Source organism: Saccostrea echinata, unplaced genomic scaffold (assembly GCF_033153115.1).
Source record: "Saccostrea echinata isolate AGI-Se365-2 ecotype Australia unplaced genomic scaffold, CSIRO_AGI_Sech_v1 ptg000077l, whole genome shotgun sequence".
Classification (NCBI taxonomy): domain Eukaryota; kingdom Metazoa; phylum Mollusca; class Bivalvia; order Ostreida; family Ostreidae; genus Saccostrea; species Saccostrea echinata.
The window spans coordinates 858,563-873,861 of record NW_026889826.1 but is presented as its reverse complement, the minus strand read 5'-3'; the positions used below and the strand labels follow the sequence as shown (position 1 = coordinate 873,861).

The window sequence follows — 15,299 nt, the reverse complement described above, 5'->3', positions numbered from 1 at the left end:
GAACGCTTTGTGAACGGTGAACGCGAGCGCACGGTGAACGGTGAACGCAAAACTGTGAACGGAGAGCGAACGGTGAACGAACGGTGAACGAACGGTGAACGCACGCTGAACGAACGGTGAACGAACGGTGAGCGAACGGAAAATGGGAAAGTAGAACGTTTCAGGGACTGTAACATTATATATGGAATGCACGAAATGATGAAAAATTATGATGATGTTGGACAAACAAGATGTAAAAAGCTGGTGGCATAATAAATAAATTTCACATGTGATCGTCTTTGGTTAAAACAATGACATAACTTTATATACATAATACAATGTAATTAATATAAGGTTTTAAAATAATCAGTGAAAAAATATTGCGAATAAATAATATGTCTCTTTGAAACTTAACATCAAGGAAAAAATATAAAATAATAATGCAAGCTTTACAAAAAATACAACGTAGCACAAATAATAAATTAAACATTTGACAACAATAACACAAAACATAAAAAATATCAAAGTTTGGTAATCTATTTATAACATGTACATAGATAATAAATATAAATGCTGCCCTTTGTTGTTCAATAACGAAAGAAAGACCCTCCCAAATGACAGGAGGGACTCAAGGTTAAAGAAAAATACGTGACCATATGGATTTCTGTGGTAAATATGATAGAACCTCGGAAATGTCTGTGGATTCCTTTTAGCTCGAAAACATATGGAAATGGGTGTAGCGTTTAATCTTTCACCGGAGATTAAAACATTACTAAAAATACTTCTTGAGGTTCAAGAGCGTTTGATGAGCTTAATTTCGAAAGGTTTCGGTCTGTTTGTTAATCCAGCGTTTGGTCTCATATCTGGTAAGGGCGCCCCATCAGGGACCCTGATTTTATAGTTTTTTATAAGGGTTGCACAGAAGGAGAAAACAGACATTTTGGCAATGTTTGAACCGAGGCACACGCGGTGTCCAATACCAAAGGGCAGATAACTGTATCGTTCTCCCGAATGTTTACAAAGGAACCGTTCTGAAAAAAAGTTAGAATAATATTCTTAAAATAAAGTAACAATTCAGTGTAGATCTTGCAAATAAGCATGCATATATGAAATGATGATAACATTTTATAATTGAGTAAAGGAAAAATAACTAAGCGATTTAAAATACAGTGTTTGACAATAAAATATTTATTGCAAGTATTTTTTATGGTCGTTATGGGAGTCTTTTTATAGTGGTGTCCTTTGACCCTCCAAACTTACCTGGGTTGAAGGTGTCGGGGTCTCTCCAAGCGTTTTTGTCGTGATGAATTGCCCAGATATTCATTAGTACCATGGTGTCGGCTGGGATGTAATAGCCATTTAGTCTGAAAGATAATTTAAGACTATTCATTAGTCTTCTAATTAATTATAAACGTGTCCTTGATACATTTCATTAAAATTCCTAAGCGATTCTGAGTCACTTTCCGACATGATAATTTTTGGAACGAACCTATTTATAACTGTCTCTTTGTAGTCATTGAATCGGAATACCTCATCCATAATAGGAATGTCTTAATTAATCATCTAGCTTGTTTAAAAAAAAATGTTTATTGTTTTCTTTAGCGATTTTTGTTTCTACTTCCCGGAAGGATGCTAAACGTCAAAAATAAATCAAAGTATATTATACCAACGAAAGACATTTGGGGATACAGTATATTTGTTTTTAGTTTTCTTTGTTGTTTTTATTTAACACGAAGAAAATTTATCAAGCGATGAAGAATTTCCTCTCGTTTTTCCGTCATTTGTATGTGAGCATTTGTGGCAGAAAGCAAAAATTTCTGTAAGATTGACAAGATTGCGAGGAACAAGAAAGCGCATTCTGACAAATTTTTACGTTTCATTTTCCTCATTTTCTTTTTAACTTTTGACCATTGAGTGGTCCTAAATGAAATTAATTTCTTTTTCGGTACTTTTAGAGTGTAATGTTTGTTGGGAATTTTGCAAAAAACTCAAAACGGCAAATGTTTAAAAAGTTTTATTACGTAATGTTGGCGTTTATAATAAAGGAAGTGATCAGAAATGAGAGTGTTAACAAAGCATGGAATTTAATGATTAGGTCCTTGTGACTCTTAACTTTGGACTTTAATGCTGAGTGCAACGAGTAAATATTTTCTTTTGTCAAACGTCATGTGTCAATCCTTTTGCTGGAAAACTTAACGAGGAATTCTGAAAAGTATCCTTTTACCACCTTTTTACTTGTTCTTTTGAAATATCATCCCCGAAAGTGTCACTCGCATATCTCACAGCGACACACTAATTTGTAATCACAGACGCCACTCAAAGCGCTGGAATCTCGCGAATGCTAATTTGTTTGGGTCCGAGGAATGCAGGTAATGAAAAGCATAAATTTCATATATCATAAATTTACATTTGCACATTTATTTTCTTGTATGTGACGGTGTTTGTAAAACTCGTGTCGAAATTAAATCTTTTGCTAACGTTGCACATCATTTAAAGTGCTTTAAATTATCTTAGTGTGTCCACCAACTAAGTAAGCTTTTATAAAATTTCCTTGGGTGTATAATTTTCGGCACTTTCAATATCAGAAAAGATCAGAAAGCGTATACGGAGAAATTTCCAAGATTTCAGTTGAATAATATTAATGGCAGCTAGTAATCAAAACTGATGTAAAATCGATCTATAATTGTATAAAAAATATTTTCTTTTCATGTTTTAATTTAAGCCTTAATACTGCGAAAAATCGTGAACGCATTCAATTTGGTAGTGAATGAATTGCAACATGTACATAAGTATGAAATTTTTTTGTAAAAATAACACGTTCAAAGCTTTAAAAAACCCGAATTAAAAAAAATCATTAAATTTAATTATTTTTAAACATGTTGGATGTATGTCTAAATTGTATAAAATTCTAAATTTTAGGACATTATCTTACTTATTTTTAAAAAATGGGGGTCTACGAAAGATGCGACCTGTTTTAAATTTTGTTTAACTGACCAGTTTTTAGAACAGATCTAAGACATCTAAACTACTGCCCTACTTGGACATATTCCAACCTCCACTGTAATCCTCTCTCTAAAATTTTAAATATAGATATATACCCTTTGTTCCCATAATCAGATAAATAAACAGATGATTTGGGGGGATTTGAAACGAAAAATAATTATATATTTACTCCCCTTGTTAAGATATTAGAAGGTAACAATTACCTGCATATTAATAACTTTTGCAAAACACTTTCGTCTGGTCATATTTAGAACAGAGTTCATGGACAGGTGTCTAGTGATAAGAACGGCGAGTATTTGTTTTGAAAATTAAATTCCCTTACTGCCCTACTGACCAAAACACGGTCGGTGAGAACAAACACGTGTGTTCGATTACTGTTAGCACATTCATAGTTTCTTCACTTCCGGTTTTTGAAATATTCATTTTTACATTAAGACTTTGAGTATAAGTGAAGTTTAGTGCTGTAAATTTCTTCGAGAAAAACCGAACAAAATCAAACTGGTTTTATATCGCTGTGAACCAGTTTCAGGACACAAAAAATGAAGAATATTTAAAAAAAAAAATTTCAAATCTATATATTAGCTTACTCTGTATCTCTTAATGTTCTGTGAGGGAATCCGACCGGCAGTATGCATGCCATTCGCAGGGTCTCCTTAACCGTTGCCTCCAGCAAAGGATATTTCACCCGTTCGAAAGGTGATGGGTTTTCTCCTGCTCCCGTATTTTCCTGGATTTCTTCATATATTTTCTCCTGCCACTGAAAAAAAGGTATCAGATATGATTGTTTTCAAACATCCGATGGATGCGAATGTTAGAAATATTAAGATTACATGTACTGTGAAGGATAAAGCTTTGAAATCCGTACTTTGGATTCCTGGATATGTTTTTTTTTTAGTATTAGCATTGAAACTATTGAATTGAATAATAATTGAATCTAAATGCCGAGATTTGAATTTCCAACAAGCAAAGGTTTTACTTCTCAGTTTTCCAGCCAAATAATGTCAAATGTCATTATGGGGCGAATCATTTACTTATTTATCCTCAAAGAAACCAAGATGTAATATGTCAAGATACCTTTGTACTAAAGGCATGTGTGTTGTCAGCTAATTATCATAAAAAAGCAATTAATTAATGATTATTCTCTCTCATAATTCTATTTCGCAGTATATTTTATTATAATTTAGCTGAAGTAAATTTTCCTTGACAACATTTTATGATTTAGTTGCATGTATCTTGTATCTTTTAATTGATTTAAGGGTTTAGTTTGCTCATCATCATTAAACATAGAGGTTCGGTTAATTAGTACATGTTAATAAGTACATCTTTATTTTTTTGTCACCTTCCGCAATTTGTTTGAAGTATTTTCCCGCGTTTTTCAAGGACGTCTCAAGCTTTAATATCTCACCTGTGGGTTGTGAATAAGGTACAACATGAGCCATAAAATGGTCATGGTTGTGGACTCAATGCCTCCGCCAAAGAGTTCGTGTACAATATGGCCTATATTTGTATCAGATAGTAAACGAATTTCTTCCTCGTCCTTTGATTCTATCGCCTCCTGTTGTAGTTTCAGCATAATGTCAACTAAATCTCTATCCTTTTCTTCTGTCCGTGTTTCCTAAAAAAAGATGAAAATATAATGACGTCATAAATTCTATTTTATATGAGGTCAATGATACAATTTCAAAGAATCTCAATCTGGTTCTTAGCCCCCAAGGAATATTAAAATTAGTACGGTTGCTTATTATAGAGTGTTTTATTCAAGTCCTCGCTTTGTTTGATATATCTGTATATAGGCTATTAAGACTTTATACTGTGTGCTAATAGGATAAATTTCCGCCAGATTCTTTACTAAATAGCAATGAAATTATGTAGCATGACATTTCAAAGTTAATAAAACCGATAATTTTGAGGATAAAACATGTTTACTGTCTGTGAAATGACTACTATTACATCTGCGTTATTGGAAAGTAAAACAAAAATTGTTCACATTATAGTACACAAAGGTAAGATAAAAAGCAGAACTTTTAATTTCCCGAAGGTCTCTAAAAAAGTTTAGTCTAATAAAGACCTTTATTTGTCTTATCAAAAATCAAACATTTACAATATTAGTTTTATTTAATTGGGTTTTTCATCTCTATATCATTGATCTTAATCAAAATTACCAAAATTTCTGAAAATAATAGCTACCAAATTACTGGGGGGAAAAGTTACCAAAATTACTGGAAAAATAGTAACTAAATTACTGAAAAGTGTTAGATATCAAAAAAAGTATATCAAGATCAAAACGACAATGGCATTTATATATTTGAAATATTGTTCATTTTTGTGATATACATTTTTATTGAATATCAAGAACTTTTCGTACTTTATGTTCCTTTATAACTTGGTTTATCCAAATGTCTTTCTTCTCCAGACTCGTTAAAAATCTCCGCCAACTAGGAATAGGAAAGTGCTACAAAGAAAGACAATTATTTTATAACAGATCTATTTAAAGTACCGAACTGACATTTAACAGATGTTATGTTGCTAATGGAAGCTTCAGATTGATAATTAATTTTCACTTTTCCTTAATTGTCTGCTAATCAGTTGACAAGGAAATGTCCAAAAATCAGTCAAATTAGCGCTTGGATGCATAGTTGAAATAGAGGCGATAACAACAATACAAAACGTTTTGAGGACTTTATTAAACTGGACAACAAGACAGCATTAATGACCTTGATCCTCTTATAAGTCTTCTCAATCTCCTGCCCCTCCCCTGATACCTCACTTAAAGGTTACACATAGTTACGAGGTGTAAGTTTAATAGGGCACCAGGTTTAATGAGGTTTGTATTTGCCTCTTTGGTAAACAAACACCTTTACAAAGGATATCGTCCTCCTATGGCCCAGTACGTTGGAGTGGGACATTTGTTTTGGCGCTAGATTGTCATTAAGGATGGACTTCGACCTGTCCCCTGTCTACAATGCACTGTAAAAGGAGCAACTCTGCCGCACAGGTTAACTTTGTATTGTGTTTACTTTCAGATTTATTGTACACATGTATATGTACCGCATTATTTTGCTAAAAGTAGATCGATCAAATTTTTAAGTTAGGAGAAGTTAGTTTAAAAGGCCAACAAAATAGAAAAAAAGTCTGCCCACTCAAATATGTTCTGCACTCAAATGTTCGACTTATTTGAAACTGATCTCTAAACAGAAAATATTACATTATTTGACAACTTCGATATTTGTAACTTCATTTGACACAAAAAAACTCTTGATCCGAAAATACATTTAACTTTATGGTTAAGTGTAATTTAACGCAATTAAAACATCCAACCTTTCGAGGAATTTTTTTTAAAAAATACATCTATAACAATAGAATATATGCCTGGCTATGAGAAGAGCCTTGTTAAGTACAAAGAATGTGTCAGGCGGCGAATTTGACAGCTAGGTCGGTTTTGCCTGACCTCCGAAGCCCAGACGCACATCCTCCTTATATATATATATATATATATATATATATATATATATATATATATATATATATATATATATATATATATATATATATATATATAACAAAGTTGGATTACATATGTACTATTTATAGAAACTCGCCAAATAACCAGATAAGGGTTTCCCAATGTACAAGGAGTATTAGGTTTTTAAGGAAGGGAACGTGGCCTTGGTCACATGATGCATTTTCTTGAAATATTACACAGAGTAAAAAATTTGAACAATTTTTTTCTCCTTAAAAAGTTTGAGATATGACAATCCCTTCCGATTGTTTCACAATGATTATTTTCCGGCGATTTAAATTTACTATTAAACGCCTGAAGAAAGATATGCAAAGAACGCGACAATGTAGAGCAAAAAAATCCGGCATTTGACTAGCTGCTTATATTGCAATTCGACACATAGAAGATATTTATGACATATTCGCCAAACAAACTGCTCCAGTAACATGGGAATTTGATATCTATTTTATTTTGTTCATTCTAACTTTTTGATAGGGATGTCCCTAAAATTTTCCCATCTAAGCAAATATCTAGAACAAGGGATAGGCCCCCTTTCACCAATACAATTATTTACAATGCTTAAATCTAACGGGAGAAAATTCGACGATCGTGCAATGTTACTATAAAAATAAACATGATGGATTTAGGGGTGTGATTTTAAGTGACGTCAGAATTTACTAGTTTATCTAAAACTCTTTAAATATTTATGCTTTGTCATCAACGTTTTAAAATGCATACTAATTAATTGTTTTAATTAGCACATCTGCAGACCTTTTTTTTAAATTTCCCAAAGGGTATACTGAATACTAAAATTGCTCGATGGATATCTGGATCTTATTGGCTTATGGATTCTATTTAAAACAAAACCGGATATCAGATGTCCCTCCAAGTAAGAAAAAGCACAAGGCGTAAAATTTAATGAATGAAAATCCGCCAATAAGTTTACACCATACGATTTAGCTATTTCATTCATGTCTGGATATGTGCCAGTACTATATTGCCGGCTCAATATCTGATTGAGGCACATATATAAATGCTTAATACACAACGAAGTCCCCCCTGTCCCCGAAAATTACATCATTAAATGAGATTTTTATCATTTATTGTCAAGTTCTAAAGGGAAAAGCTGATTTTCCTTTCGATTCTTTTTCAACACTTGGAATGAAATGATATCGAGATATAATTATTCTATTTATTATGTCTGCGTAAGTAAAGCACAATACAATTATTATTCTTTCAAATAAAAATAGGAGAATGTCAGGTCAGAGGCCTAATTTCACAGGAAAGGTAAGTGCAAAATTATTTAGTCTGGATATGTTGGGACGACTCTATTAAGTGACCTTTTAACCAATTTTTAATGACGATTTAAAATTTAACACATCCGATCTAAGGCTTACATATTTAGCCTTTCAATATCATTAACAATCTGCTTTTAATCTTATTTTATAAATTATTTTTAACGACCTGTTTAAAAATAATAACTCAGGGGAAAATGGTTTGTATACATACCTCTAACCATGGGATAACGTCTACAATGTTAAAGCTTTCTATGCTATCCACAATATCCTGAACTATCCTCAGCTGCTCGTGAAATTGTTCGTCAACATCATCAAATCTTCGGCTAAGGATACACTGACATAACACGTTGGCCACGACCCGTGCCACCTGGTACTTAGGATCAAACGAGATATTCTCATTAGAAAATAACTTCATTTTGTCTTCCAAACTTTTTGATTCCTTCAAAATAATAAGTTTCAATCTGTCCTTATCAGAATGAGTTTGTGATGATAAAAAGGAATGCACGATGCGTCTATGCAGCTTCAGCTCTGGGAGGACATCATTCATAACAATATCTTTGCCTTCCCCTAACAGAACCTCCACTGTCTTTCTTTTTCGCGGTCGTCCGGAGAAAACCTTTCCTTGTCGAACCAGACTAGCTACTGCAGCGTCCATATTGTTGACCACAAGAACATTCTCACGACCCATCTTCATCCAGACTAGATTTCCATACATGTCAGCAAGATTAGTAAGTGCTATGTGCAAGTCCTGTCCGATTATTTGAGGCAGGTTTCCGACTAATGGCCAAGCCACAGGTCCTGGTGGCAAAAATGACCGAAGTCGCCTGTCCCTCAGGTACACAGAAGTCAAGTAAAATACGAGTACCATTATCAATCCTGTAATAACCCAATCCAATGATAGCAAGCTTGATAGAAACATATCGACGCCTTGTCAAACTTTGTAAAGTAAAATTAATAATGAAATTAAACACTTCTTCAACTGTTATGTAATTTGTCGAATTTGGTTTTACACGCTTATCGTAAATGTTGCGATGTTAACATTCTGCTTTCGACGTTTTTATTTGCGAGAAAAGTTCACACTACACAATCTTATAAGGAGTAACAAACCGCGTGGTATACAACTTCATTGATTTCTGATTGGCTGACTAGGTCACATGGCTTTGTTTATAAACAAGGCACTCTTCCACGTGGCTCCGTGTATCGACAACTGACCTGAGTGTATCAACAATTTGTCCGCTTACCTGAGCATTGTTTCGACCTTGGACCTCGCATACAGATGATGGATACGACTGCATTCCATAAATTTCTATAAAAGCGAGAAAACTGCACATATGAGAAGTCATCTTTATCGTTCTCTGCTTGTCACGGTAGCGATGAAAACTTCGTCTAGCACTGCCGCGCCTGACTTGCTTAATTGTGTGGAATGTTCTGTTTTAGAAATGATATTGTCGTTTGAATATACTTTGGGAGTCATTCAAAAAATATTTTAAATATAAATCTGTTTCAGGAGACATTTGTCAATCAATTGATTTTTCTTAATTTCACTTTGGATGATGAATAATTAACATGAAATTTCTAAATTAGAATTGTTTACTTTCACAGAGTTGAATGTTAGCCAAAGATTTGGCTGTCTGCCAAGGTTTTAAGAGGTCAGTTTAAATAAAGTATTAAAAGTTTTTATTTAAATATAAAATTGGAACGTTATTTATATCGTCTAAGTCCCTCCGATACTTGCGACAAGTAGGTATACCTTTAACACTTTATGATATATATTCAGCGATAATGAAGCGTCTTAGCACTTCATGCTCAACGATTAGAGTGCGATCATTAATTTTACCTAACAGCTTTCATGCTATCTTATACAATTTACAAAATTTGATTTTCAATATGCTAAAGAATTGTTTACTGTCAGTAAAATACGCATTTATTAAATATGTTAATGAATAATTTTTAAGTTTGATTGATGAGAGAGACAATTATTTTAAAATTCATGATCGTTTGTTTAAAAAGCTTATAAAGAGAAAAGGATTATATATATATAATCGCAAAAATTTACTCAACAAATTCTTTAAAAAACCCATCAAAATTAATTTAAAAAATTTAAAAAATGTATTGAAAAATATGTTGTAATGTCAAGATATTCTACGTTTTTGATATATCTAATATATTTTTGCAAAAAAGAGGTAGATAAAAGGATTCTGTTCATAGAAAAATAGTCTCCAAAGTACAGTCAATAGGATCACACTATCGATATAAAATAAAACAATGAAATTCATTGTTTTATTGACAATAATAATTTAAGAAGTATAAATTTACAAATAGGATAGATGGATCTTCTTAAGCATAAAAAAATTAAGAATGAAAATTATCCTGTGTAAAAATAAAGAAATAAGTAAGGAAAAAATGGAATTCATTTATTCAATGAATAAATAAATCAAGTAACACAGGAAATAAATCTATTCAAAAATAAATAAATTAAAAAAGAATTTAAACTCTTAACAATCTCCAGACAATAGTTTGTTCTGGAGAGATAAATGAATACTTAACATGTGAATGGTTGTATCATAACGTTTAAAGTGAATGATGTTAACTGTTTTTGTTTATTTATTTGTTTGTATTTAATAATTTTGTTTTGTTTCTTTTGTTCAAATCCAGTTCCTTTCCTCATTCTGCTTTTCTTTTTCACGTAAGAGTTGGATATCATAAAGTGAAAAGATTTTATGCAAAATTATAATTCTATGAGGAAATTATCATTAGACGACCATGCAAATTTGGATTTGAATTACCTTTGTCCAGGTATTAGTAACGTGTTTAAAACTATCCTTGTCAAGTATGATTAAGTGTTGAGCTAATATCTTATAAAACACGAAAATATTTAGATTGAAGATATCGAAATTTCAAGAGTTGACTTAAAGTAAATTGTCGACGTAGTTTACAACATTATCAGTTTTTTTTTTACAATGGAAATAAAATGGCTGATTTCATTTATTTTAGTGTTTATTTACAATGATATGTTTTTGAAGGTGAATATCATTTTTATGGTTTTAAAGTATAACAATATGTTTCCTTAATTGACATCATTGATATTAAATTATACAAATTAAGGTATCAGAATACAGTTTCAAAGCATTGCATCTAAAATGAAATATTAAAAGTATTGTAACTTTACATGTGGTTTTCAATAATAACCTTTATAGCGAACTTTATTTTCGGATATCGATATTTTTGCACCGATCATGACCAATTTACCATTTGGGGGGGGGGGGGGGGGGGTTAGCATCTCCTCAAACAATTAAGATGTATTTGTATAAACATTGACATGCTTTATTAGACTGGTAATGCCTCTATATATACAAAAGTAAAACATATTTATATTCATAAACAGCCTTAAATTTTTTACCAGCATTACTAGTACACTTTTTGGAGTGAGACTGTATTCATGATTCTAAACTTCTGTTGAAGACTTCAAACACCATGTAGTGTTAACAGTACTATCAGAAATATATGGATCTGATTTTTTTCATTGGCTGGGAGGAATGTGTTACTTTAGAAGTTACCAACTTGATTTTCTATGACAGTAAACATAATCTTTATTAGCCGACCTATTTTTTATATTCATATGAAGCAGAATTTATCCAAGAGCTTCTATAGGAGAAGAAGAAAACTCTCATCTCAACATTAAGATATATCGATGACGTTTAATTAATAATCTTAATTAAGAACAGTTATTTCCATTCATATGTCGATTCGACATATCCCAGTGAACTCGAAATAAAAGACACTAAGAACTCTGTCATATCTGTTTCATATATGGATGTTTACTGACTACAAGAGATAATAATGAATATATATCTAAATTGTATGACAAATGGGATGACTTTAGCTTTTCCACTGTCAATTTCCCTTTTATATAACATCATCTGTATATGGTGTTAATGTTTCCCAACTGATTTGATACGCAAGTGCATGCTCTAAGAACGATCAATATTTAAACCGAGGCAAGCTACTGAGAAATAACGTTAATGTAACAAGGATTTCAACAACTCCGTTTAAAGTCAGCTTTTCTCAAAGTCTACAGTCATCAGGACTTTATTTGTTAATACAACCTATCATTGGGTTTTATTTGGGGCTCACGACGTATGTGACCGGTGGACAGGGGATGCTTACTTCTCCTAGGCACCTGATCCACCTCTGGTGTTTCAGGGATCGGCGTTTTTGTCCTATTCACAATTTGTTTTATTTACTGGATTTATGAAATTGGTCACTGATCATTATCTTTACTTTTAATCACTTAAATCAATAGACGTTTATTCTTAGGGATAATTATTATCTAAAGACAATAAACTTAGAACATATAAGAGATAAAACTTATAAGTTAAATATTTAAAATAAATTTGAGAATAAACTTTCAAATTTTTCATCAGGAGCTTAAATATGAAATCTATAATCATCCAAACATGCAACATTTGAAACATATTTGTTTACAGAAGTTCAAATTATACGACTCTAAATTTTGGCTTAAGTCAGATCTTAGTTTATGTTCCCAGATTAGGAAATGCAAAATATATAAATATAAAATGTAACTTGATAAAAACAAAATGCGTTTGGTTCATACGCTTAATCTTTTTTACAACTATGAAACACGAGTGAATGACCCAATTGACGACATTAGAATATTGACGAATATGAACCATATTTATAGATATAAATTAAAACAAAATTGCAAATAAACTTTTGTCATATTTATCAATGATATTTTCCGACAAACCAATTCTTATGATTGCATTGCTTAAAGTGTACGGCAAATTTCGTAAAGATTTAAAAAAACAAGTATTTCATTTTTATTTCATTATAACAGTACTATGGTTAAGTTTTACATAACAGTTAAGCATGTGTTTAGACGTATATAAAATTGTAAATATTTAATTTTCAAATCCGGTAGATAAAAGAAAGTTTCTTGAAATTTCAGCATTTTAAAACATAAACATATTCATTTTTCCCCTGACGAGTATTAATTTGGACAAAGAAAAATCAGCGTCTCAAATGACTGAAAAATAGCATACCTTAAAATAAGCTGCCTCGGTAAACTTCAAATATCTTGTTCATTTTTTAACAACTTCTAAAAAAGGTAAGAATTGCTCTCTTTATAATACACACTTCTATTTTAAACTTGAATAATGATTAATTGTCGTATTAATTACATTATGCCAGTCGCGGATTCTCTGAAGTTCAGAGATACATTTTGGTACTAAGGGCCGTTTGAAACCAGAGGTGACAAAGTCACATCAGGGTTACAATAAATTTAATCTATAGATAGAAATATATAAACCAATATGAATGCCGAGGGGAAAAAGATCCTCTTTAATTGATACAAAATGTGTAATCCTAGCCTCTTTAAATTTCATTTTGTTTTCCAAATCGGGAATGTAACAGAACTCTCTAGAGCGCTAACCACTCATTCATAATTTGAGCTATTTGTGGTTGGAATTCAAAGGCGAATGTTGAAAGGTGTATCAATTTAAAATTTATACCTATTACATGTAAACGGATTTTCACTGATGCGATCTTACCAGAGCATGAACGTTTGATAACAGTGTCTACCGCAACATTGGAATGTCAAATGTTTAAATTTCATAGGAAATTGCTTCCGATTTTTTGGGCTTAAAATGACTGATAGGGTACCTAGCTTTTTATCTTTTCCTTTACACTAATTTGTATTTTAGTTCATCTATATATATAATGCTTTATATATCCTTAAAATATAAAAGCTAATGCTTAAAGCCCCTTTTCTACTTTGAATTACGAACGGTGTAAGATATCAAAAGATTTATTCAAAAAAGCAATCATAAAAGCATTTAGTTTTAGAAAAATTATTTTTATCATCATATCCTGTTATGTATGAGTATGCCTATATGTTGAAAACAAAATGTTTAAAAAAAAATATTATATGCTTAAAATGAAATAGTCAGCATTCAAAAATATGTATTGAATGGATAAAAATATAGCTTCAAAAAAAATGTCTAACTCAGACAAAATCTGAAATGATCGAATAATTTGCTAATCACTGACAAATTCTTGATACTTATACTTTTAAGTAGTATTTGAGCTCAGATTGTTACATATTGGTAATCAATCTTATAGTCCTTATTTATGTTTGTGATGTGTGTATTTCAGACAAATATGTGGCCAAAAAATGACAAGTATTGCCCCTCAAAATATCTTAAACATTTAGTTCTGGACTTGGAATTACTTGATCACGATTTATCCATATATGTACATGTTCGTACTGTAAAGATTAGTTGCTGCATTCATGTACATATATGTAATTTTAGACTAGCATGAACTTCATGAATTCCATTCAGGATGTGTTCTTAAGACTAATAAAACTACTCTCTATGAGATCATATTCATCGAAAAATTGTATTGTGTGAATGCATCAATTCAAACTTTCCATTTGTCAGACATTGGTGCATATCATTTGAGGTTATTCTTGGAAAATGAATTGTTAAGTTAAATTGAAACTTTAAAACTTGATAAATAAGTTATATAATGCCCTAAACTTAACTAGAAAGAAGAAAATTTGATATCTGAAAGTTGAATTTATACAGAATACTAGAAAGTATTATGATAACATATATATTCTGTCGTGTCAACTAAGTTCATTGACAAAAAAAGTTGTTCACGGTTGGTCACAAACTGGGATGTAAGCAACCAAAGTAGTACAAATTGTGGTCCACCACCAAAAGTCGTGTCTTCCTTCTCTTACTCTTGACTTAATTCATCATCCCTATAAAGTACACAAAAATTACCATAAAGTGCTAATTGAAACAGTGTTAAAATTAAGATACTTATTGTTATTTCTACTCTCTGGTAGTATTTTAATTACCTTTACCAATCATGTATTATAAGTTATTTAGAACATCAAATTTTGAATTGAATCAGTATATCAAGTCAAAAAAAAAGTTTGGATTTATTGTTTTATAACCTGATGATGAGTATCATTTAAAAAATCTAAAAAGAAGAATGTCTATTTATTTTAACCATAGGCCATATTGATTTAGTCGTAAAAAACCTTCATTTTCTGCAAATCTTCAACTTTTGATGAACCGCAGTGCACATCCAGTGATCTAAATATAAGTAATAAATGTATACAGGATATAAATTATATCATATAAATTACATGTTATTTCAGCCTTTAGTACCTTTATTTTGTTTAGATGTGTGGGCGAGCTACGAATCTGAGAAAGACCGGTATTAAATAGATGTAAATTCCACCAATAAATGAAATCGGGTTTCATGACACATTGAAATTTTTTTCTTTAAATGATAAGTTCTTATATCCTGAAAAGGGGAAGCAAGATAGATGTGGGAAAATGAATGAGGGATTGAATAAATGGACAACCCTCAGTTTACGTTGAGGTTAATGGTAAATTATTGTGATATTAGGTCTCCTTAATGAAAAAATGTCATTTTCGTCATGGTACATGAGAAAAAACACTTATCATTTTGATATGAGTATC

The 15,299-nt window shown here is 31.4% G+C and overlaps 1 protein-coding gene across 1 annotated transcript; it reads right to left on the bottom strand.

The window, feature by feature from the left end:
• Positions 1–236: 236 nt before the first annotated feature.
• On the bottom strand, positions 237–8,848 carry LOC133176581 (steroid 17-alpha-hydroxylase/17,20 lyase-like). The gene is made up of 6 exons (XM_061311693.1): positions 7,991–8,848; positions 5,348–5,434; positions 4,388–4,597; positions 3,570–3,739; positions 1,240–1,343; positions 237–1,010 (listed from the first exon to the last, which is right to left on the bottom strand). The coding sequence occupies exons 1-6, from the start codon at positions 8,696–8,698 to the stop codon at positions 772–774; spliced, it is 1,518 nt and encodes a 505-aa protein (XP_061167677.1). The 5' UTR covers positions 8,699–8,848; the 3' UTR covers positions 237–771.
• Positions 8,849–15,299: the final 6,451 nt, after the last annotated feature.